The sequence below is a fragment of the Malania oleifera genome, chromosome 13 (genome assembly GCF_029873635.1).
Source record: "Malania oleifera isolate guangnan ecotype guangnan chromosome 13, ASM2987363v1, whole genome shotgun sequence".
Taxonomy (NCBI): domain Eukaryota; kingdom Viridiplantae; phylum Streptophyta; class Magnoliopsida; order Santalales; family Ximeniaceae; genus Malania; species Malania oleifera.
The window spans coordinates 1,183,143-1,207,922 of record NC_080429.1 but is presented as its reverse complement, the minus strand read 5'-3'; the positions used below and the strand labels follow the sequence as shown (position 1 = coordinate 1,207,922).

Sequence of the window (24,780 nt, the reverse complement as noted above, 5' to 3'; positions counted from 1 at the left end):
TCTTGAGAATGTGTCACTTTTAAAGTGTTGATTATATACAATTGCCAATTTTAATAGGTCTCATTTGACAATTATTATTGTTGTTATTATTAGTATGGAAATGCAAGATATTTGCAAATTATAAGTTTTGAAATTTTACCCCTCAGGCCATTTTGGATTCTCACATGAATTTGATGCCATTGGACAATCTTTTAGTTTCATCTCAAACGATAATTTATTTATGAGGTTTACATTATATTATGTTATTGCTTTCAGATTTGTAGGTATTTTCATAAAAAAAAAATTTGAAGATTGTTATTAATATTGTTTTCATTATACGATTCAAAGATAACTAGCTTGTGTGTGCAATTATGCATGTATCCCTGCATAGATATTGATTGAGTAGTAAATGTAGTTTAATGTATTAAGAGTCATTTCACTATTGAAAATTATGAAACCTGGGATATAAAAACTGAAAATTATAAGCAAAATTAAAACCAAAAATTGGATGGTTAATTAATATTTTAAAAATTAAAAGAATTTAAAAGTCAGTGAAACGTATGTTCATTTTTTGTCTTTTATTAAGAGTTTAGGAAATAAATTACAGCATATTATAATGAACGGAGAAATTAATAATTATTATTTATTTTATTGCGATGCTTTAAAACCAAATATGTTCAAAATGGTTTTTTACAATGTTGTTATTATTATTTTTTAAAATTTATAAACTTTATGAATATTTTACTTTAATTATACTCTAATTATGTTTTGAATTTTCACATGTCTATTTCATCTTAGTTTTAGTTAAAACTTGTGTTTAGAATAAATAATTTGACTTCAAAATTCAATTATAAATATTGAAGTAATTTGTAACATCAGGTTGTCATGACAATTGAAGATTATAAATTTTTATTTTTTATTATGTTTGGTGGAATGAAATGAGATAGGAAAATGAATAACATGAAAAATTCAGCGGAAATGATGAAGCCAAGTCCAAAAAATATAGATTTGATTATTATTAGCTCTATTACGTTTCATTTTACATACTAAACATGCAGTGGTGGTATGAAATTCAAAACTTCCTTATGAGAAGGGGTGTAAGAGCATAATGGACTGTCTCTTCAAAAATAAAGTAAATGTCATTTAGGGGAAGTATGTGAGATTTTTTAAAAATTTAAGTTAAAGTTTATGAGATTTAAAAAATCTTTAGGAGAAGTCGTCTTTACTAAATCTATTAAGAGGTCAGCATTTTTTATCATTTTTTCCAAATAAAATACATTGAGCGTCATTGAGGTTTGATAAAATGACAGAAACATTTTCTAAAATTCTAAAAATCCAATGTACCTACCTTGAGGTTTCAAAACTCTTATAATTCTTCCCTCATATTTGAATTTTGACACATTTAAACTTTTCAATACTCTTTATTTTTATTTTTATTTTGTAAACTACAATCGAAGATATGTGTGTTTATTCAAATCTTAAGAAAAGTCCATAGGATTCTTAAAACATAATGAGAGAAACTTGAGAATTTTAAAGCCTCAAGAAATCTCTTTTTGTCAAATTTTATGGAAGGTTAGTATGTCGTATGGGTATTCAGTTATAGATTGGTTGGCGGTTTTCTATTTTATGTAGCCCGATTATATGGGTTGGTTTCGCGGGTTTGGTATCTAACGCACTTGTCCTATCCTCGATCAGCCTCTAATATGTATATGTCAAAAAAAAAAAATATCATTATAATAACGAAGGCTTACAATCACTTGGACATGAAAAATGCAAATGGTGGATCGTGGGAAACATTTTTTAAGGTCTAGATTTTTCCATTTCCAGATTTATTTTTATAGTAATGATATTTATAGATGACATTTTGACCATTTTGGAAGACAATTGGCATATTTTGAATTTTATGATTTAATGTGGTTAATAGTTAGATACATAAAAAACGAACCTTAAGTCCTACTAGGTTGGGTCAGCTACATTAATCATTTTCCTCCAATTCATCCGATCAAACGGGATTTTCCCTATCAGATTAAAAACTATTAAATCCTTCATCACTACTTTATTCTAAGTTATTTTAGGCATACGAGGAATCATTTTCATGTTCGACATAATAATTAACTCACTTATCTTTACAGGTGTTATACTAGGCCTATGTTTCAAATGCATAAACCATTTAAATCGCGTTTCCCTTATCTTGTTTTTCACTTGTGCTATACCTAAATTATTACATGTATGTTTATTTTTTAATATTAAATCACTCATCCACCTTAACATTAACATCTTAACAACTTTTATGTTTTTTGTACATGTTGTTTCTTAATTGCCTAACATTCTAAACCATAAAGTATAGCTGACCTTGTAATCGTTTATAAAACTTAATTTTTTAATTTTGAAAATATTTTATGATCACACAACACATCTGACGCACTAATCCATTTTACCCAACTTGTTTTTATTCTATATGCAACATTTTCTTTAATTTCCCTCCAGTTTGTATACTAGATTAAAAATATCTAAATCTATGAGTGATATTAATCTCTTGATTATTAAGTTTAATATTTTTACTATTGTTATTTCTTACGTTACTAAAATTATATTTCATATATTCAATCTTATACCTACTTATCCTGAACCTTTTAAACTGTAATGTGACTTTCCAAAGTTTTTATGTAGATTCAATTCGACCCTTACGATCATTAATCAACACGACATCCTCTGTAAATAACATATATAAAGGGATCTCATTTTGGATATTCTGAGTTACTTCATTAATTATAAAAGTAAAAAAATAAGGAACCAAAGTAGAACCATGCTGTAACACCCCGACCCCGAGGGGTCTGGGATATTAACTTTTTACTACTAATTTACAGCGGAAGCAAAATAAACTCAATTTTTATTAGAGCAGAGTACTAATTATCCATATTACAATCATTTATTTCAAAAGAAGAAAAATTACACAAACATAAATATCTGAAACCATATTAATATTTCTAATCAATCTTTAATTTTCTATCCCCACCAGTATGCTTGCTAAGTCTGATTTCTAACATGCTCTTCAGAGTTATCTGAAATAAAAATATGATTGGAGTAAGAAGACGCTCAGTAAGTAAATAAGATTATTATTAGTGTGTGGCCAAAATGAGTTTTTAAAGAATTTCGTAAAACAATGTTTAATACTATAACTTCAAGACTGCTTTTAGAATAAACATAAGTTTAAAAATTTCTGCATAAAACTTTTGTCATCAATTTCAACAGTAAATTTTTACAATCATATACTATAACTGCTAAATTAAACTTTTAACTTTAAAACTGTAAAAATATTTAATGATAAACATACATATACTTTTCCTTATACGTTTTCCTTAGATCGTCATTTAAGCACCAAAATGATCATTTTCACGTAAACTTACACTTTTTTTTCAAATCATCAGTAACTTTGTACACTTAATTAAATATGTATAAACATAAATTATAAAAACCCACCCTTAGGCCTGTTTGCCGTAAGTCATGTTTACCCCCATGATTGGGTTGTGCGATCCGAAGATTGGACTTAATTGGCTGGTCGACCAAACTAAATCAACGTACGTAAACTTTAAGTGAGATTTTCCTTATTAAGTCCTGGTCCGGAATCAGGTGTGCACTCAGGAGAAATCCACTAATATAAATAACCACTCTGTAAACAGTGTGGGTGCACTCTGATCCGTATAAACTTTAAGTTGCAGTACCGAACATCTGTAACTTTGAACTTTTGTTGCTATAAGGGGTTTTAAAATCATCTTATTATAATTTATGCAATTTAAAATAATATCGTGAAAATCTCATCTTTACTCATATTTTCATAAAAAATATAACGTAGAAATAAATTAATGCCACACAATTTTTGTGTTAAAAATATATATAATTTTATTTTTGAATAGAAATAAATGCTGAAAATTTACCTGAGAGAATTAGAACATTTCTAAACCCAAAAATAGATGCAAGTATATTAAAGATAGAACTGGTATAATTAAATACGCGTAAAAATAAACTCATGGAAATTTTGTGGAACTAATTAACATAATTAAAATTTACTTATAAAATAAACTCGGGTATGAATTTTAAATAAAAAAAACTAACATAATCAAAATTTACTTACCTTATTCTTTTACCGTGTGCTACGAACACAATAATTATCTTTAAGAAATGAGATCGGAAAAAGTGGTTGATTGAGAATTTATTCAAAAATTATCTCTCCACCACAAATTCTTTCACTCACTAATCCTTCTCTTCCTTGAAAATTTGTTGTGAAAAATGAAGGTTGAGAGCTCCCTATTTATAAGAAAATTTTGGGGAAGAAATAGAATTTATAAAAGTGTGGGGAGATGGGTGAAATTATAATTTTTTAAAAATTAAAGAATGGGCAAGGGATGGGCAAGGTATGGGTTGAATATGAGATGAGAATGGAGGTCATGTGGGAGTGCTTGCCACCATTCCCATTAAATAAATTATTAATTAACTACTTACCTAATTAATTAATCAATTAGTTAATTAATTATTTTATTATTTTATTATTTTTCTTAATCATTATTATCATTGTTATTACTTTTAAACTATTTTTAGTATTTATTTATTTTATTTTTATTTTTAAACAAAAATTAAATTTGAATTTTGAAAACTCATGTGGGTCCCACACGGTCTTATGGGCCCCACACAACTTCGAGACCCGAATGGATCCTACGTAATTCGAATAATTCTTATACGATTTTATGCATCCTAAATAGTTTTGAAACTCGTGTAAACCTCCATACGGCTTCGGGACTCATGTGGGCCCCACACAGTTTTGTGGGCCCCGCATATGATACTTACATTATTATTATTTTATCATATATTTCTACAAATTATGTCAGTCAAAACATTATTTTATGTACTTATTTACGTATATAAACAGTGTCTACCCTGTTTATCCTATGAAATTTTATTTTGACCAGGCCGACCTCCAGGGAGCGACTGAGCCGCAATGGTCTCTGAGCACTTGCTTAGACAAGGTCTTTCTTAGGCATCAAACATGGAATCAAGGATCCTAACAGAGAAACACTTTCTTTTTTAATACTAACTATTATTATTATTATTCATTTTTTTTTTCTTGGTTTATTACACATGCTGTATACCTATTGTAATTGAAAAATTTCTAAATTCACATTTTCAAAGTTAGTCACAATAACCTTTGTCTATTTAATAAATATAATATTTATTTAATTATTTTAAGAACTTTGTTTGCATTGTATTATCAACAAAAAAAATTAAAAATTGTCTAATACTTATTATGTTGCATTATATTGTTATAGTAATAATATATATTTTTCAATGAGAAATCTACTACCTAATATAATTACTCTGAATCACTCAAATATAAGTAGCGTTTTTAATGTAACATATTCCTATGTTTGACAAAATTTTCATACAACACATATAACGCACTTATATCCTGAACCTTTTAGACCGTAATGTGACTCCAAAATTCTTACATTGATTCAACTCGGCTCTTATTAACATTAATCAACATGATATCATTTACAAACAACATATATCGAGGGATCTTATTTGAGATATATTTTCAGTTACTTCATCAATTACAAAAGTAAACATATAAGAATTCAAAATAAAACTATGATATATACCTATTGTGATTGGAAAGCCTCAAAATTTACATTTTCAAACGCTAGTCGATACTTATCATATATATATCCGTATATTTAATAAATATAATATCTATATAATGCATCAAAAAAATTAAAAATTGTCTAATACTCATTATGTTGCATTATATTTATTATAGCGATAATACATATTTGTCAATGAGAAATCTACTGATTTTCTTTGAATTACTCAAGTTTAAGTAGCGTTTCTAATATAACATATTATTATGTTTGACAAAATTTTCAGATATGTATATATATATATATATATATGGACGTCTTGTTTGTGTGAAAAACAAAAGAAACGAAACGGTCCTAGAACTAGGAATACTAGAAGAGCGATTAAAGGTTAACAGGTCGAGTTGAGCCCCATCTTCTTTCGTTCATTTGTGCCTCTGGAGTTTCACCTTTTTCCGCAGCAAACCCTAGCTCGCGAGCTCGATTTATGTTCATTCCACCGGCAAATACTAGGGTCTGAGGACTTGTGTTTACACGAAGGAAGGCGAGCACCGGGGTCTGCTCGAACCATCTGTCCTTCAGCTCCGGTATGATGCTCTTCACTCGCCCCATTGCAAAAGCCTTTATTTGAGTTGTGATTCGTGTTGTTGTTGATTCCATTTGATAAACAGACTGCGTTTCTTCTTTTTATTTTCTGTGTTACGATGCTTGATTTTGGTTTACTGTCACGGCACTCTATGCATCGATTCCTGCATTTCTCAGTTTCAAAAGAGTTCGATTCATGCGGCTAAATCAGCTCATCTCAATCGCTTTCTCCATTTCTTAGTAACTTTTTTTTTTTCTTCTTCTAATTTAATTTTTGGAAACAGATGTACGCTATCCGATTTGGCGGGGGGTGGGGGGGTTGTGTTTAGTTTTTATAGAAAGACCTAGATGATTGCGCGGCAATACACTTGGCTGAGAAGCAACACTTAACACTTAGTGCAGCCTGTGAACGTTGGGTTTAATGCCGTTTTAGGCATTCGGTGCTTTGGACTGCCCCCTATTGCAGGTGAATGCACTTATCTGTTAATTGCGGTGAAAGGAAGGGCAGGAGAAGGTTTGAAGCAAAAACATATTTGATGGGGTATTGGTGGAGGACTAATGGTAACTTGGGTGGTGTGTGGGTTTGTTCCTTCATTTGGAAATGAAGGGAGATCGGAGCTTTGGATTGGGCAAGTCTTGTTGCTTTGCCACAAGAAAGTGGCTAGAAATAGCTTTGTGCACATTTGATGTACTGACTATAGCTTTCTTTTGGAGTGTACCCTCTTCGGAGTCCTAATGAGACCATTAGCCACTACGCCATGCTGGAAGAACTTTTGGTGCAAAGGGCAGTGTCCTTTGTAATGCTTGAAAACTTAATATTGTTTATTTTTCATGGTTCTTTACATTTTGTGAGTCAAATATAATGTAGTACATTTTTAGTTATTGGATTGTGGGTCCAATTGCCAATCAAATTATGTTTTTGGTTAGATTTAATGGCTAGAGTCCCGGAGAAGATAAGACATAAAAGTATAATTAAACTTAACAAGTTTTTGATTTAATGGTCCCCAAGTATTTTTAGTCACCAAGTTGTTGATTCTTTTTGCTAGTCAAACTTACCTAAATTGCTTAGCTGGTTGGCTTTCCTGGTTACCAAGTTATGTTTCCTGATAAATTCAAGTTTGGATTTGTGAGAATTTGCGTGGGCCTGTAATTTATAAAGGGAAGGTCCTCTTCCCCCCTCCCCCCCCCTTTCGTTCATCAAGCACACACGTGATGTCCTGTTCTCCCTTTAATGTAGTCTGGTATTGGTTGCTCTTTCATCTACCACACATGCTGTCCTGTTTTCCCTTCAATGTAGTCTCTGACAAAATAGATATTCTGGGTTCTATTCATTTTATACCGTCCAAAGTGACTTTAGAGACTGTGTACCTGTTGAGGACGGCATCTGCTTTGCTGCCCTCATAAAAATCACTATCAACCAACCCGACTCCTTAATCAAGCTCCCTATTTCAATCATCTACATCAGCTCTTTCAACAAATCGCGGTGGTTGTAAAGGGGATATTTACTGTTGCTCAATTTTGTTGTTGTTTCCTTCTGGTACAGATGGTGGCATGGTGTTTTATGAGGCATGCAGTGGCAAATTTGTTTTAATTTTTGATATTGAGTTACTGATGCCAAAGCTCCACACTTTGGATGAAACAACTACTTTTTGCCTGTTACGAAGAGCATTCATACACGCCTTAAACTCTTAAAGACATATTTCCACAACATAACCAAATTTTGTTTACGAGGAATTTAAAACTTGAACAGTGATCATCTTTCTTTTGTTCATAATCTTTTTAGATGCCCAATAATTTTGATTTTGATTGAATATCTGCATTAACCATGGTGATAGGTTAAAATAGGACTTTTAAGTTGAAGAAAGTTGGATCTTTTGCTCTGATTCCAAATCTGATGCAACAAAGCTTGGAAAACATAAGCAAAGGCTGCAAGCAAGTGCATTGTCGTCAGTTTAAAAGAAAAAAGGTTGGATAGAGGTTACACTGCATTTTGGTCAGATTATGGAACTACTTTAAGGCTGAAAAGGGGCTGTTCTGTGGGCAGCAGTGAGGAGACAAGTTTCAGGGTCAGGACAGCAACTAGCACGAAGGAGACAGGTTGGAGGAATCTCTGGAGCATTGGAGGGTTTGTTTAGTAGGACTAGTGGTGGAAGCATGCATATTGGAAGGGGATTTTTTTTTTTTTTGGCCTGCTGATTGAAAGAAAAAATTAGGTTTGAGGATGTGTTTCCTTGCTGCAGATTGGAGAGAACTACAGCATTAGAGAAAGGAGGAGAGGAGAGAAACAGAGAGAGGATGTTTCCTTGACGAGAGCCAACCATATTCACATAAATCCAAACTCAAATTGTCATTCAGTAAACCTAATTAAATAAGTTTCTTATATCATTTACTCAGAACAGCTAACCTTTGTTAATCAAAAGCACTGGCTAAGCATTTTGGTGACCAAGTTTGACTAGCAAAAGCATTTAAAAACTTTGTGCCTCCTAATACTTGGGGGTCAAAGATAGTGGCCAAATGTTTCACTAAACTTTGATCATCGTTTGGATTTTATCCATTAATCTAAGCAAAAGCATACCATGACCCAAAATCATAACTGATATCCAACAGTGATAAATTTAATAAGAGGCTCTTAACTCACAAAATATAAGGGTTGGTTTGGTATTATTTTTATTGTCTGTTTTTTGTTTCATTTCTCTATAATAATGAAACATATTTGTTTAAATTGTCAGAAAATTTTTGTTGTCCGTTTTCAACTGTTCTCGATTAAACTGAAAACAAGATTTTATGTTTTCAGTTGTTTTAACAACATGGCAATATCCATAATTAACATTTGTGGATTAAGTAGGCCTTCAAAGTGGACATGCCTTGTCTAACCAAGCTATTGCTGCCACATCAACATCATTGCTTCCATTGTTTTTATTGTGACAGCCACAATATTTTGTCGCCTACATGTTCGGTTTTCATATCTTCTACAGAGTGAAACTATTTCCCTTTCATTGGGCACTGTGTTTCAGTTATGATTTATGCTTCAATGGAAGATCGCTTATGCCCAAATGTATATATTTTGGACTTTGTCATACCTAGTATTTTTTTGAATGGTCGTACTCTTGGCATCAGGCACTGCAATCCTTTTGGTTTGACTCTTATGTGCTTGCAACTTGCAAGCAGCTTGGGTTCATAGCATACCTCTTAAAAGTGTATGCTAAGATGTTTGAATGCACATTAGTGGGAGCTTTTTTTGTACAATTTCCAATCCAGGTTTGAATTGTGAATTGAAATTTTAATTTTTTGAATTGAGAACCAAGAATTGGGAGATTTGGCACAAGTTTCTGGGATTAGTTGTAACTTGTAAATGACATGTTTTTAGGTAAAACAAACAAAATAAATGAATAAATTAAAATATCTTGATGGACATTGAATGATTATGGGGCCTAATGTACAAGCATAAAACACACTCACAGCTCCTCTTAACGCACAAATATATGTACCTATGAAAAGAGTTTCAGAATATTTTGTTTAATTGAACTTTTGAAACAATTTTTTTTTTTTTTGGTGTGTATTTTGACTCCAAAAGCCTTGAGAAAAGAGTTATAGGATTTTTTGTTTAAAATGATTTTTTTTTTTTAATTCAATTGGGATCTGATTGGATCTACTGGAACTAGGTTGAACTAAAATGTTTACTATGTTGTAAATTTTACTATTGAAATATTAAAATAACAAATTGATTTAAAGTTGATTCTTTAGTCTTTACTCCTTCAATTCATCTTCTTCACTCGAAGTGATAATTGTAGAATCTTAAGAATGCTTTTTCTTGTCTGGGTGTGTTGGAAATATTGTAATGGTTATAATTTTGGCATGTTCCTAGAGTTGCATCTTAAGGACAATCTCATGCAACGTCCCCTCCTCATATCCCTAACCCCAAAAGAAGAAGGAAGCTCAAAAATAGAATTGCTTGTCTTGCATTATTCTGTCACTTTTTTTCTTTCCTCAGGATGATTGGTGATGTTTTCATTTTAAGATTGCTAAGAATTCCTTGCAAAATAAGGGAATTGCTCTACTATTGTGACATTTCTGAGGGTATGTCAATGGGGCGAATATGGGGTGGGGAACCTGTGCCTCATGCCATTCCTGCTATGTGCATCAGTTATAACTTCCCCCACCTGCCATTGCCCATGGCTAACTATGAATATCTGCATCTTACCCCATAAAATTTTTTTTTTTTTTTCATTTGAATTAAAAGATCTATACTGTAAATCTAAAAACACCTTTTTTTGGCTCAACACTAATGAATTATAACAGATCATATAGAATTTTAAAAATACTTCTAATACTATGTGATCTGTATGTGTCATTGAGTTTATCATAGTAAATAAACACATTGTGTTTGGGAGCATGGATTTCCGACCTTGCGTTCAGATTTGTGTTGATTTGGACAAAAATGTAGTACAAAATTGTATTGAGTTTCTTCCAAATTCAAGCCTCCAAATCCATGCTCCCAAACACTACTCAAGAGTTTGGGAGGGAAGGGATTTCACATGCTTAAGTGCTACCACTTGCACGTGCACATGCCCCTGCCCTGGCCCTGTCCTGTCCCTGGCCTTGTATTTTCATTTTTTCATCGAAAAACTCATTCTATCTGGTGCAGGTGGGATTCAGCTTATTCTTGGTTGGGATTGGCATTCCCTCACTTTTTGGGGTTAAGCTATGTGTTTTAAGATACTGATTCCCCTCAGTTTCAAGATACTTTCTCTTTCAATACACCTGTGATTTTATTTTATTATATATATATATATGTTTATTATGGAAAGAGATGTTTATTATTGTACCTTTATCTGTGATGCCGTATCATGACTTGAATGTGGACTACGGGTGAGAGTTTTCTTATGTAATTTTTGTTTATGGACTCTAAAATAAAAAAATAACAAATGCATTTTTCCCAATTATGCACATAGACCTAAGACTTCATTTTTAATTGCATCGATTGTAGACAATCAGAAAACCAAGGGTAACACTTTGTATTATTTTTGGGATCATTTTCTTCAATGTAGTTAGAGAAATCTGAGTAAGGTGAATGCATAGATATATGTCAATCTTACCTCATCTCATGACACAGATGCTTTCTTTATGATAGATGACTGGCGCTTGGACAAATATGAGCTTTGCAGTCATACATAGGGATGTAGAAAGGGAATGGGAGAAATCTGGTTGGAGTTGTGGGTATTTATTTTTTATTGGAGGTTTTGCTCACTCTCAGAAGATCTATACATCTGCAAAATTTTGAGAGAGGATGAGGAGACCAAATTTTATTTCAAAATTTTAATAGCTGTGGAGCATCTTGGAGCATATGAGCAATGGAGCTTGTGGAGCACCGCTCACCTGGAGGATTGCTCTCTTGGTTTGCTTCATAGTTTTGGTTTTGCTTTAATTATGTTATTGTCAAACTAAGTACATGGTGATCAAATATTGGATAATGATATAGAATGAAGTATTTAAATTACAAAAAATGAGAGGTCATTCTTGACATTTACCCACTTTTTTCTTTCTTATGCAGTGAAACTTGTTCACTGGACTATCTCCGAGAAAAAAAATGAGCGGTCGTTTTAGTCGCACAATCTACGTTGGCAACCTGCCCTCAGATATAAGAGAAAAGGAAGTTGAAGATCTGTTTTACAAGGTTTGAGTTGGATCATCATTTCTTGCAATCTGTCTTTGGTGGTAGTTAGATATGATCATAATTATTTGAGTCAGCTATTGTTTACACTCCTTCCTTCTATTATTGAACCTTAGAGAGTTATTAATCTATTTCTTCTAAATATTGTTAATTGCCCCCTTAACTTCATGTTTTTAGCTTTGTATTGTTTACAATTATTTTTATGCCTTGCTGTTCCCTGATGACATAGTCGTGTGAACATTATATGTGCATATTTAGTTAATTTAGCTCCCTATTTTGAGGTAAAATGAGGGTTAACAATGGGAAAAAAAAAAAAAAACCTAACCTTCCATTTTTCTTTTAGTTCTAGCTCTTGAAGGTTATATTGAACCAATCATTGTTCATCAATATCAATATAGATGGAGTTATGGAGATGAGCAACCCATCTGTGTTGATAAAGATGAGTAGGTCCTTTTAAAATGGTGAAAAGAAAATTAAGGAAACAAAAACAGGTGATGCAGTAACTGAAGATGGTAATTATTACAAAAGATGTTCTAGAAACAAAATAGCTCTTTGCTGTTGTATGGCTAAGTTGCTCTTACCAGTTACAGTTAACATTGCACTGACCGAGAGAATTAGCTACGCTATGATGAGTTGCTGACAACAAATACACACGGGCATGCACATGCATACACGCAGGTGGTATCAAGACAACACGTGTCGCATGACCCATCCTGCGTGCAAAAACCTCCGTTATAAACATCCCGATCTCTCTCTTTCTATTTCTCTCTCTCTCTCACACACGCATCTCGATTCAGAAATGGTGGGTTTTTAGATGTGTGAAGCGTGATGAAGTGCAGGGATTATCTTTGAAAGTCCCATTCAGAGACTAATGGATTGTGATTATCCGGTGGAAACTGTGTGGAAGTGGAATTAGAACCATTGGTTTTCAACTTGAGAAAATCCCACTGAATTTCTTGAAATTACAAACTTTTATTGGGTTCTTTCATGGATTCACACGCACTTTTCTGGGCAGGCAGAGTTGAGGGCAGATGCAGGGGTCTACGATCTGTGATCTGAAGAGAGAGAGGTAATTGGAGGGTCATATTTAATGGGAGGAGATCAGATGTATGGTGGAGGTATTCTTCGCATAGGTGGGTCATGCAGGATGCGCGATTCTGGTGCCTCCTCTGTGTATGTTTGTGTTTTAAGAACTCTTAAAACATATTTGAAAATGATGGTTGATGTACAGTTTTTTTTAATCAAATCATGAGTTTGTTATGAACTGATTGTTTTGGCATGATAGGAGATTTTTGAGTACTTTCTTGAACCACCTTGTTCCAAAATATGCTACTTGTACTGATTTTAGTGAATGTAAATTTCATAGTGCCAATCTATGTCACAATTATTTTAAAGTGCGTGTGAAGGAACAACTATATTCTATTTACTTGTTACTTGCTATTTTTTTTTTCCAATTTTCTCTTTATATCTAAGATGTTATGATCCTCGTGAATTGTAATTCCAATTTTGAGAATCGAGAATCAAATTGAATCATAAGATTGGTACAAATTTCTAATATCAATTCTAAATGACATGCATATATTGATATATTACAACAAGAAAAATAATAAAATACATTTAAAATTTGAAAATAAAAAAAATCATATTCCATGTGTATGCTTTCCCTAAACAAATGAAAAGTAAGGGAATGAGTTGAGAAATAGTAATAAAAAAAATATGAACTTTATGGTGTTTATGGAAGGAACAAAGAAAAACTAATAAAATGCCGAAAAAGAATATGCATAAATAAGTAGTTATTTTAATTGTTGATAACAATTATCAACAATTAGAAATAATATTTGAACAAAAACGACTGAAAATAAACCAACTTTTGAATCCTAACAACAGAATGAAACATGAGTACCACCTTAGCCAATGAGTGTTCTGCCCCTTCTTCTCAATGGTAGAAGTAGAGCACTATACTCCTCCAAGAGTGAAGATTTGTTCTGTGAAGGCTGCATAAGACCTAACTTTCTATTTTCTCCTATTTTTTACACAAAATTGACTAGACAATGAATGGAATGTAATCATGTAAAAATGAAAGCAATAAAAAAAGGAATGTTGTTTTTGGGATTTAAAACCAATTGGGTCTATGAAGACATAATAGGCCTAGAATTGTGCGAATTGATGGATTTAGATTGATTCTTTATATTCACTAGGTGAATCAATAGATTTGCCAATGATTCAGTTGTTTTTAGATTCGCTAGCAAGATTCAAATCAATTTGGTGTGGAATTGATATGAGTCATGAATCGAATCGCAAATCATCAGATTCTAACAACTATGGTTCTGAACATAATATTATGTTTCAATGCATTCTATTTTGTAGTTGTAGTGGCTTGGCCATAGTAGGTTGTAAGGTTAACCAAATTTATCTTCTAATTTCTGTCCCCAATTTCTTAACACCTTTCTGGATTTCTGAAGCATTAATTGTTTTCCCTCTGCAGTATGGACGTATATTGGACATTGAACTGAAAATTCCACCTCGCCCTCCTTGTTACTGTTTTGTGGAGGTAGTTGTTTACTTGTTTTCACTTTGAAACATGGAGTTCAATGTTTATTCTTTTGGATCATTTGTTGTCTACATTTTGTTTGATTTCTAGTTTGAGAGTCATCGGGATGCAGAAGATGCAATCAGGGGTCGTGATGGCCATAACTTTGATGGTTGTCGTCTAAGGGTAATGAGAGCTTTCCACCTATTTTAATCTTGATTCCATATTTTTCTTGTTCTTTCTGATCTCTTGTTTCTGCAGGTTGAGCTTGCTCATGGTGGCCGGGGGCAATTATCTTCCAGTGATCGTCGTGGTGGCTATGGAGGCAGCGGCGGCGGCGGCGGCGGCAGCAATGGTCGCTTCGGCATTTCACGGCATTCTGAATTTCGAGGTCCAAATTGGGTTAATGGATAATATCCCATACTTGTGCATGAAAGCTCTTGGCTTGCTGCTTTATCTCTTATAATACCCTCATTCATTATTATCATTATCATTATTAACTACTGTTTTGTAAATGAGCTAAAAAATTTCATGTTGCATATTTGATTTTGGTGAGCAGTTATTGTTCGTGGGCTCCCGTCTTCTGCTTCTTGGCAAGATTTGAAGGTGGGATGACTTATTTGCACTATCAAGTAACTTATTCTTGTCTCTATGCGGTCATGGTGGTCACCTTGGTAATAAATTAATTCCAGGACCACATGCGAAAAGCTGGTGATGTATGTTTTGCTGAAGTTTCCCGAGACAGTGATGGTATGACTTCTTATCTGTTTAAAACTTTTTTTATTTTTTTAATTGATGGCCTCCAAGTATAATTAAAGGATGTGGAAACTGCAATGTGGAAACTTGGACCAGGTGCACTCGACTTCAAGGTGCTCAAATGTAAAGATATAAAAACTAAGACAAGGACTAAGTTTGACTAGCATATTGCAGATTTATTTGGTACATACTACATGCTGACGAATTGAACATCTCTTGACAATTTTTTTGTTGGTGAGGCATATGAATGTTGTAAGAAAATACCAAGTATTGGCGGACTAGGACCTACAAAATTTTGGTATGCCTTCGTAATTGTAAAGGGAAGTCTACCAACAGGTTAGTGCTTGAGTTAGCTTGAACCTGACAAAAAGCGCTGATGATCAGGACCGCTAGTGCAATTCACAACGTTCTTACACTATTTGAAAAATATATGAAAAATGAACACAGATATTATGTAATATTTGGCTTCATGGTTACAATTCACATCCTGATTAGGCTACAAATAGTATGGCCATGAAGTTGAGACTGAGTTATTAGTATCCAGTTGCTACACGTCTACAGATGTTTGACTAAACAATGTATATCTGCTACAAACTCCTTGTTAAGTAAAAATGCCTGGCACGAGATCAAATTTAAATTCTTGGTGTTTTGCAGAATAATAATCATTCCTGATTAGGCTACAAATAGTATGGGCATGAAGTTGAGACTGAGTTATTACCATCGAGTTGCTACACGTCTACAGATGTTTGACTAAACTATATATATCTGCTACAAACTCCTTGTTAAGTGAAAATGCCGGGCATGAGATCAAATTTAAATTCTTGGTGTTTTGCAGAATAATAATCATTCCTTATTTAATCCTTTAAATCAGTGCGTGGCAAAAATTTTAAAAATCAGAGGATGTTTTTTATTCAAATATATTTCCTTAATGTTGGAAAGGTGTTTCTCATCTCCATGATAACATTTTCATCAGTGCTAGTGGAGTCTATTGATAATGGATGTGCATTATGCATAAATATGTTCCTTGCCTACTTCGAGGAGGGAAAGGTAGTTTTTTTTTTTTTTAACCATGTCACAGTTACTCTATTACACATGTGCACATGCTGCCTTCCACACCTAATTAAGTTCTGCGCTGAGGCATCACTAATTGTGCCACTTGTGTTCCTTTTGAATTGTCATGACTGAATTGTTGGATAATTTGAATGAATTCTAATCTGTTAAATTCTCTTTCTTGGGCGTTTGTATCTGTTCAGGAACTTTTGGTCTGGTTGATTATACTAATTATGAAGACATGAAATATGCTGTAAGTTCTTGAGAAATAGGTTTGGATGCTACAAAATTTTTATAGTTCAGCGCATTGCACATCTATATATATATGTTTTGCTCTAATTTAACTGATGCTGTTTTTATGTTACTCAGATTCGGAAACTTAATGACACTGAATTTCGAAATCCTTGGGCGAGGACTTATATTCGGGTATATTTTCTTTGCTAGATTTGAAATTTAATTTTTTATCCAAAAAAATGGAAGGCCCATTCACTTGTCAAAAATAGTTTATTTTTTACCTTTTCTAGTTTTCCGAAAACTAACAGAAATGGAACCTTGGTTGGTAGTTTTCCAGCATTGGAATAGAAAAGCTAGAAAATGAATTATTTCTTTTTTTCAGCTTTCTCAGACTACAACAACAAAACCAAGCTTTAAGTCCCACTAGGTGGAGTCGGCTATATGAATCATTTTCTGCCAATTTATGTGATCATGAACCATTTCTTTTGACAGATTCAAGGATATTAAATCCTTACTATCTTCCTCCAAGTTATTTTAGGTTTATCCATACTCCTTCGACTACCCCCCACAGTAACTAACTCACTCTTCTTCACTGGCGCACTATGTGACCTACGTTGCAAGTGTCCATACCATTTGAGTCGTCCCTCCTTTATCTTATCTTCTATAGGAGCTACTCCTAACTTACCGCGAATATGTTCATTCCTTAATTTACCTTTCAATCTTATGCCGCTCATCCATTTAAGCATTCTTATCTCGGCAACTTTTATATTTTGGATATAGCTTTCTCATACAAATGTTAAAATATTGGAAAACAAGGTTGTGTTTTTGTATTTAGAAAAATGAAATTGTTTTCCACAGCGGATTGGGACCTAATGTTTTCCCCTCTGGACACTCATCTCATGAGGAATTGCAGCATTCAGTTGTGGTTGAAATTTCCATCAAATACAGAAGGGCAGTGGCGGTTGTGTGTTAATAGAAAAGAACTTGCCTACTTCTGCCCTACTGGTCTCCCAGCCCCTCATCAATATTTCAACTTTTGGCCTATGCTCTGTGAGCAATGATTCATATGGAAGAGCAGTGCTGTTTGGCTCATAAATTCAAGGTTGTTTGGTATAACTGTAAAAAATTATAAGAACAAAAACTAAAAGTGAAAACTAAAAACCAGAAATAGAAATTAAAAACCAAAAACCAAAAGGCTAGTAATCTGTTTGGTTACTATTTTTAAAACTAAAGCAAATTAATAACTTGATTGAACAAATGCTCATTTTTGTCCTTGAATCAAATAACAACAAAAAAATCGATTAAAATTTAAAAAATAATTAGAATAAAAAATAATTCAAATTTGAAATATTATAGTAAAAATAAAAGTTTGTATAATTATTTTACTTAATTGTTATATTTCATAATTTGCTTTACAAAGAGGAATCTAATTGTGCACGACTATTGAAAAACAGTAAAAAAATTATTTTTTTAATTGGATTTTTTTTTAAAATTTTATTTTGAAATTTTATGGATATTTTTATTTTAAAATTCATATGATCATTTATTTATGTATAAAATTAATGGTTTATGTTGGAATTAGTATGATCCCAAGAGAGGGGGGTGAATTGAGTTTTAGAACTTTTAGGCTAATTTAAATATTTGCCGATTTACCACAGTTTATATCTCATTCAATATAATAGCATGTATGAAAAATGATGAAACTATTACGTTCAAACATACACTTGCGGCATATCTCATTTAACTCAAAAGTATGCATGCAAATAATTATAACAATAAATAAACAAGTATACACATATGAGAATTAAAGTGCAAAAAGTAAATGAGATAGAGAAACACACAATATTTGTTATCGAGGTTCGGCCAAATCAGTTTACGTCCTTGCCTTGGGCATACTCCGCAAGAATTACACTATCCCTACTCACTTAAACGGGTGGAGCAGAAGCTGTTTACATCATCTTTTTACGGGGTGAGGAAAATTCCAACTCAATTACCAGGCTAACCCCAACTAGTCTCCTTTACGAGGTGGAGACACCCAGTTCAATTAACGGGCTGAACCGGTCTCACTTACGAGACTGAGACTCCAGTCTAATTTCGGGCTGAACCCAATCGATATATTAAAAATATTTTTGTGCATATTACATGCTTCAAACAATAAGCTGAGATGTACACATTTAAGCTCACAAAATGCACTCTAATATGATATGCAATCTGCTTAGTAGAGTAAGGGTGCTTATTTAACAATTTATGCACAAGTGAAATATATGAAAATATGAGTATTGTGTTTTCCTATAAATATTTTTGTAAATAGAGATCATTTGGAGAATTTCGGAATTTAAACTCAATAAAATATTTGTGCTGTAAATAATTTCTCCCAAAATATTTATCAAATAAATAATCGAGAGAAATACAAGCAATACCCTCAAAAAATGATTTCTAGAACATAAAGAACAAGTAAAAGTATGTGCAAGTAAAATGTCCTAAATGAAATATTCTCGTCAATAATGATTTTGAAGTAAAAGCATGAGAGAGATTTGAATAAAAAATTTTGCCCCAAAAGAATGATTTTAACTATAAAAATTGGTTTGGGGAAACTTTGATTAATAAAGGTGAGAATTTTAAAGTTAATCAATGTTACTAATTTGAGGTTATGATGGGGTATTAATAGATTTTACTTAAAATATGACCGTTGGGGATATGCTTGGTATTTTTGAATTTGTTTAATTAAAATTTAAGCATGTTTAGGCGTTGAAAATTAACTCAACTCGAGAGGTTCGGTCGACCAAGGGTAAGGGCGGGTCGACCACTTTTATAAGTTCGGTTGACCGATGCAAATTTGCACTGCAGGTTTGGTCGACCATATTAACGTGTTTCTAAACCTTTCATGGGTTCGGTCGATCATGACAAGAGGCTGGTTTACCATTCATGAAGTTCGATCAATCATGGTGTTTTTATACTGTGAGTTCGGTCGACCACGTAATTGGAAAAGTAGATTTTTATAGTTCAGTCGATCGAGAAAGATTAGTTTAAAAACAGGTCAGTCGACCAAAGTAAGTCAAACTGTTGACTTTTCCAAGGTTTGGTCGACCGAGTTGATTAATACTGAAATTGGTCTGTCGACCGAGCTATTGTCAACATTTTGACTCCGGGGCAAACAGTGGCTCAGTCGACCAAGCTGATTAAAGCTCGAATTGTTCGGTCAACCGAGGGCATTAATAATTAATATTTTGCCCTGACCTTAAAACTATTCCAAAAATTTTGTATGATTTTAGTCATTTTAGAAAAATATTTTTGGTGAAATGTTAGGAGTCCTATGGTCAACCTATGGTCATCTGAGCAATCATATCATGCAGTTGTATGCATTATTACAGACTAAATAATAAAAGAACTTAAATGCAATGCAAATAAAAATGAATGTTTTCGTCTTTTTGCTCTTCAGTCTTAATGGAATATGCCAGAATGATGATAAGCTTGAAGTTCCTCGTGGCTTCTACTTCACTTTATGTGTGTGTTTGAATTAAAGACTTATTCAATCACTAAATACACACATAAGCGACTTGTGCTTTGTTAATATCAAAACAGAGATCGGATTCAGAAAGCCTACAGTTTAATCCTAAAAATTTAATTCTGGATATTAAAATATGTTAGCAAAGACAAATGAAAACCATAAAATTTACTTTTTAATTTTTTTTTTTTAGAACAGCTGAGAACCAAAATGGTAATCCGAAAACTGACAATGTAAACAAACTGTTTTTATAGTAAATGAAAACAGAAAATATGGATGATGCCAATTGCCAAACAAACCCTTATAGGTTAAATCTGATAAGCCTGTCCGAATTTTTCTTTTTTGTGCGGACTGAGTAGGTAAAGAGGAATGAAAGCAGCCCATCAAGGAGCAGAAGTAGGAGTCGTAGTAGAAGCAGGAGTTTAAGAAGGCATAGGAGGTAGTGAAGTGTCATTTTTTGCTCCTCCTCTCATTTTCAGAATCTTGAGTTATTTTCTGGTTCATTCTGCAGCAAATCATTGGAACAATCTGTTTCCAGATCAGCTTCAAAATCTAGATCTGCAACTCCTGTTAAATTTTCTAGGTATTTGGATCTTATTTATGTTGTTAGCCTCTTTCTGTGATTTGCTTTTGTTAGTGCCGTTTCTTCTCTATATTTACATTATTGCATGTTCTTTCTCTAAATTATGCAGACCGAGATCAAGGTCACGGTCAGGATCTCCTCGCCAGGTATGCCTTTGGTTTCTCACACCATGCATCTGCTCATGCAAAGAATTCTGAGAGTATTGAAATTTCAAAATTGGATGAAATTTTGCTGATAAAAATTTAAGGTTACCTCTAGGAGGTGGTTCAAGGAAGAATGACCTTTGTTTTTTCAAAGGAGCAGTCATGGCCTATCCCTCTATTCAAGGCAGGCATGGATGACCATTTAGAGGTGGTATGTTAGCCATTTTGTGTTGGTGTGTTTGGTCCTGTAGATTCTTGAGCTTGATCAGTATTTGTCTGGCCTGGATTGAATGATATTCGGGTACAGTAATTAGTAAGTCTGAAACATTAGGTCTTGACAGGATTTAGCCAATAAAAAGGGCAGCCTGGTGTACAAAGTCCTGCGTATGCGGGGTCCAGGGAAGGGGTGGACCACGATGAGTCTATAATATGCAGCCTTACCTTGCATTTTTGCCGGAGGCTGTTTCCACGTCTCAAACACGGTGACAACTTTACCATTGTGCCTAGCTAATCAAATACAATAATTACTACTAGAATTTACATATCTAATATTTCCTTCACACTGATGTGTTTATCATCAGATGCATTGGAATCCTAGTGTACTTGAGCAATTTATTCATGACTGGGAACTGGAATGGTGGTGTATGTATTTGATACATTCTATTGGATCAATATATGGCGAATTCTGTGCCTATGTCTTGTTGAGTACTGTATGGTTCTTTTTCTGCTGAAGTCAAAATGTTTTTCATGAATTATTAGAAACGAACTCTATGGATTCACATTTTACTTGATTTCAGTTTTTTTTTTGGCAAAAAATGAGCATTGAATTTTAATTTCTTTGTCAGGGAAGTTGTTTATATGAGAATTAGGAATAAAGCTCTTTCCTTGCATCACTTGCCGGGTTAGGAATTTCGTGTTGCAAATTGATGTTGCAGTTGGGATTGCAGGGATGGGTGATGCCTCCTTGCTGAAATATTTGGGGTTCTATTAGCTCTTTTGGAGTTACTTGGATGTAATCATAGAATCTTTTCTTTTTTAGAAGCAATTTATTAAGATCTTCAGCAGATGGAAACCAATAATTTTCTGCGACAATTTTGCCTGCCTTCAAGGTGCAATACTTAGTGATTGAGGAGTTCTTGATGCTTTTTATCTTATATGGCCATCAGAGTATGGAGCACTTGGTGGTTTTTCCTTTATGGATCTCCTTGGTGTCCGAGTCTTTTTTCCTTTTGTTGGATAAGGGAGGGGTTTAAGTCTCACTTTACTGGTGGAACAGAATCATAACTCAAATTGGATGACAATCTAAAACAACCTATCAATAATATACTCTTAACCCTCACATCATTTTTTACTTTCCCTAGGATCTCAGTACAGCCTCGATTTCTCTTTGTAAACTGCTGCCACAAATCAACTGATGTTTCTCTAATCTTTGTCATTGCTCGTGCATTGGCCACCAGCCAATTAACTTCAACGTATGATCCAGAAGTTCTTCTATTAATACCCAGCTAAGTGCGAACTTGAACAAAGTAACCATCTCAGCATTCAAAAGTAGATGATGCATGCCTATTTTTTTAGTAAGCCTTTGAAGTAACCTGAACTAATTTCCTGACTGCCTTTAGCTTGCAAGAATACATCCCATGTCGAGTTCTTGGTACTTATCCCCTTAGGAATCCCTTCCCTTGGGCACAACATAGAGGGCTACACTAAAATAGCTTATGGTTTGTTGACTTGTTGATATTTGAAATGTAGGTAATTAGTACCTGGCTTGGCACCCCCTTGGTGCCCAATGACATCTTTTTTCCTTTTTGGGGGGAAAAAAGATACGGCACCAAGGGGAACCCATCTACATAAAACTGGACAAAATTGTAATAAAAAAAATCCCAGTCAATAATTGAACATGACTAGAATTTCCAATACTCTGAAAACAGATGTGCCATAACTATATACTTAATCATCTGTATGCAGGCTCTTTTCCTTCAAAAGCTCCCTGCTCTTCTGTACCTGTGTCTCCAAATGTTCCATGGAGTATAATGGGAGTTTCATTTACCTTTCTTACCCTGGCATATAGAGCACATGATTTGTAGTGCTGCAGAAGCGTCTTCACTGAGTTATGGGTCCTGCAAGCTATACTGACCCGTTCCGAACTAAATTCCGTAGCTCTCTAGCTAGTGTACAGTGAATGAGGAGGTGGTTGCCTGTTTCGTTTTCTAGCTTGTATAAATAACACTTATTGATCAAAATAATCCCTCTTCGTTATCTCCCATTTGGATTTCTCCTCGCACTCCCAGGGCAACCAGACATGCCCCCCTGCATCTCAGCCATGTAACCAAGTCTTCCCTGCTAGGTCTCAAATTAGACTAGTAGAGTTCTCCCAGTTGCATCTGTGCCTTCTGCAGCTCCCAATGGAGCAAATGTCTGCCATGAACTCTCCTTTGCCTCTAGTAAGATTAAACAATAAAGCGTATGTTTCTTCCAGAGCATTATCATCACCCCTAACATCAAGCCAAAAACTAACTCTATGGCCATTAGGTCCATTATTTACAAGAACCCATAAATTTAGAAAAGGCCTGTTTGTCAAGCATTTACCTTTCTAGAGGCCACTATGGGAATTTTTTGACTCGATATTTACCAGTGTCTAAAAGGCGTTATTAAGGCCTCAATGCTTTTTCTACCCAAAATGCACCAAGGCGCAATTTTTATAAAGGTGAAAATCCCCAAAAGACATGTGCCTTCTTGTGCTGGGCATATGCTTAGACCAAAAAGTGCGCCTTTTACGCCTTTACCAGAGATGCTTTTGCATTATGGATTGTGTACAGAATGTAAAAATATTGGTGATCATAAAAAATTATTTGTATAACACTCAACTGTGAAAGCTGACATGGGTGCCAAATGATAGATGCCTGGCATGCATTTCTGTATATTTACATTTTAATTTACATTTGGTTTATGGAATATTATAGGGATGTGAATAGGATGGCCATTATATAGAAATATAATAGTTACAAAGAAAATGAGGTATCATTTGAAGGCAAATGAACATAAAAATGTGGGTGTTTAAGGTGGCATAATATAGGAATAGACATTGATATTTGTATGTTTTGACAAAAAAATGGCACTACATTTTCTTTAACACAAGTTATTTTATTCTTAAACAATGACTACTCTTTTCCACTCCGGGTGAACTAAATGTAACATTAAAGTTGGAAAAGGCATATATACACACACACACTCACGCGCACGCACGCACGCACACGCATGCGTGCGCGCGCACACACACACACACGTATATTTATATATATAGAGCGACAACTGCTCATCTGTAAATAGCTTAAGAATGCGAGCTTATTTCAATGTTGGATGAAAGTTTGACGAGGTTTGGGGGGCATTCCTACCAACAAATATGTTGAATTATAGCTCAGGGAATGTTTTTGGATTTTTAATCATTCAGCTATAGTGATGCAATATTTTTAATAATTGCTGCTTGAGTTCTAGAAGAATAGCATGTTACTCTCATCTTCTTCATCCTCTTCTTGAAATTCCTTGTCCCTCTAATTCAATTGCCCTTTTTGTATCTTTCAGGTGAGATCTGATAGTGGTTGATTTCCTTGTCCGTGTATGAACTCATTTGAGCTTGCTTGGATGGAAAATATGAAGCAGTTAAGGGAACAATATTTTGGCAATTTGAGTGGAACTGAGAATTGTCATTTGAGCCCAAAAAAGGGTGGAAAACTGGGAGATGTATGTAGCTGTGTACCTGTGTTAAGTGGATTTTAGTAAATTACAACATCCAACATATTTGTTGTTTTCTGCTGCATATTGCTTTTTTATTTTTCGTTCTTTGGAAATCTTTGTGGATTGATTTCAAGAACTATTCTGAAGCACCGTGTCAATGTTTCTTCTTGTTGAAGTAGCATATAATAGAGTATTTTGAAGGGCCCTAAGTGTGTTATTTGTTAGCTATTCGTGAAATTGCATTTTGAATTGGGAAAGCAAGCCTTGAAAGCGTTGGATTGATTCTGGGCGTGGGTCACTATATTTTGCTCAACTATAGAAAGGGATTTGAAATGGGTGCCTTCTGCTTTTTTAAAGCTATACTTCTTGTTCCAATTCTTTC

The 24,780-nt window shown here is 33.8% G+C and overlaps 1 protein-coding gene across 3 annotated transcripts; it reads left to right on the top strand.

Moving 5' to 3' along the window:
* The first annotated feature begins 5,928 nt into the window (after positions 1–5,928).
* On the top strand, positions 5,929–24,607 carry LOC131146046 (serine/arginine-rich splicing factor SR34A). Of its 3 annotated transcripts, XM_058095316.1 has the most exons (14): positions 5,929–6,196; positions 11,326–11,589; positions 11,746–11,868; positions 14,351–14,416; positions 14,507–14,581; positions 14,657–14,786; positions 14,955–15,001; positions 15,088–15,145; positions 16,405–16,454; positions 16,571–16,627; positions 20,300–20,379; positions 20,452–20,523; positions 20,633–20,669; positions 24,246–24,607. In XM_058095316.1, the coding sequence occupies exons 3-14, from the start codon at positions 11,782–11,784 to the stop codon at positions 24,264–24,266; spliced, it is 780 nt and encodes a 259-aa protein (XP_057951299.1). In that variant the 5' UTR covers positions 5,929–6,196; positions 11,326–11,589; positions 11,746–11,781; the 3' UTR covers positions 24,267–24,607. The 3 variants fall into 3 exon arrangements, 2 of the variants coding, with proteins under 2 accessions (XP_057951299.1, XP_057951298.1); XM_058095315.1 differs by lacking the exon at positions 11,326–11,589; XR_009134212.1 differs by lacking the exon at positions 20,300–20,379 and having other exon boundaries at positions 5,948–6,196; positions 24,246–24,285.
* Positions 24,608–24,780: the final 173 nt, after the last annotated feature.

Excerpts from the sequence above, each read along its gene's own strand:
- LOC131146046 (XM_058095315.1), top strand. The coding sequence starts at position 11,782 with ATGAGCGGTCGTTTTAGTCGCACAATCTACGTTGGCAACCTGCCCTCA. Across the intron at positions 14,787-14,954 it reads ACGGCATTCTGAATTTCGAG|TTATTGTTCGTGGGCTCCCG; the intron begins GTCCAAATTGGG and ends TTTGGTGAGCAG. Across the intron at positions 16,455-16,570 it reads ATGAAGACATGAAATATGCT|ATTCGGAAACTTAATGACAC; the intron begins GTAAGTTCTTGA and ends TATGTTACTCAG.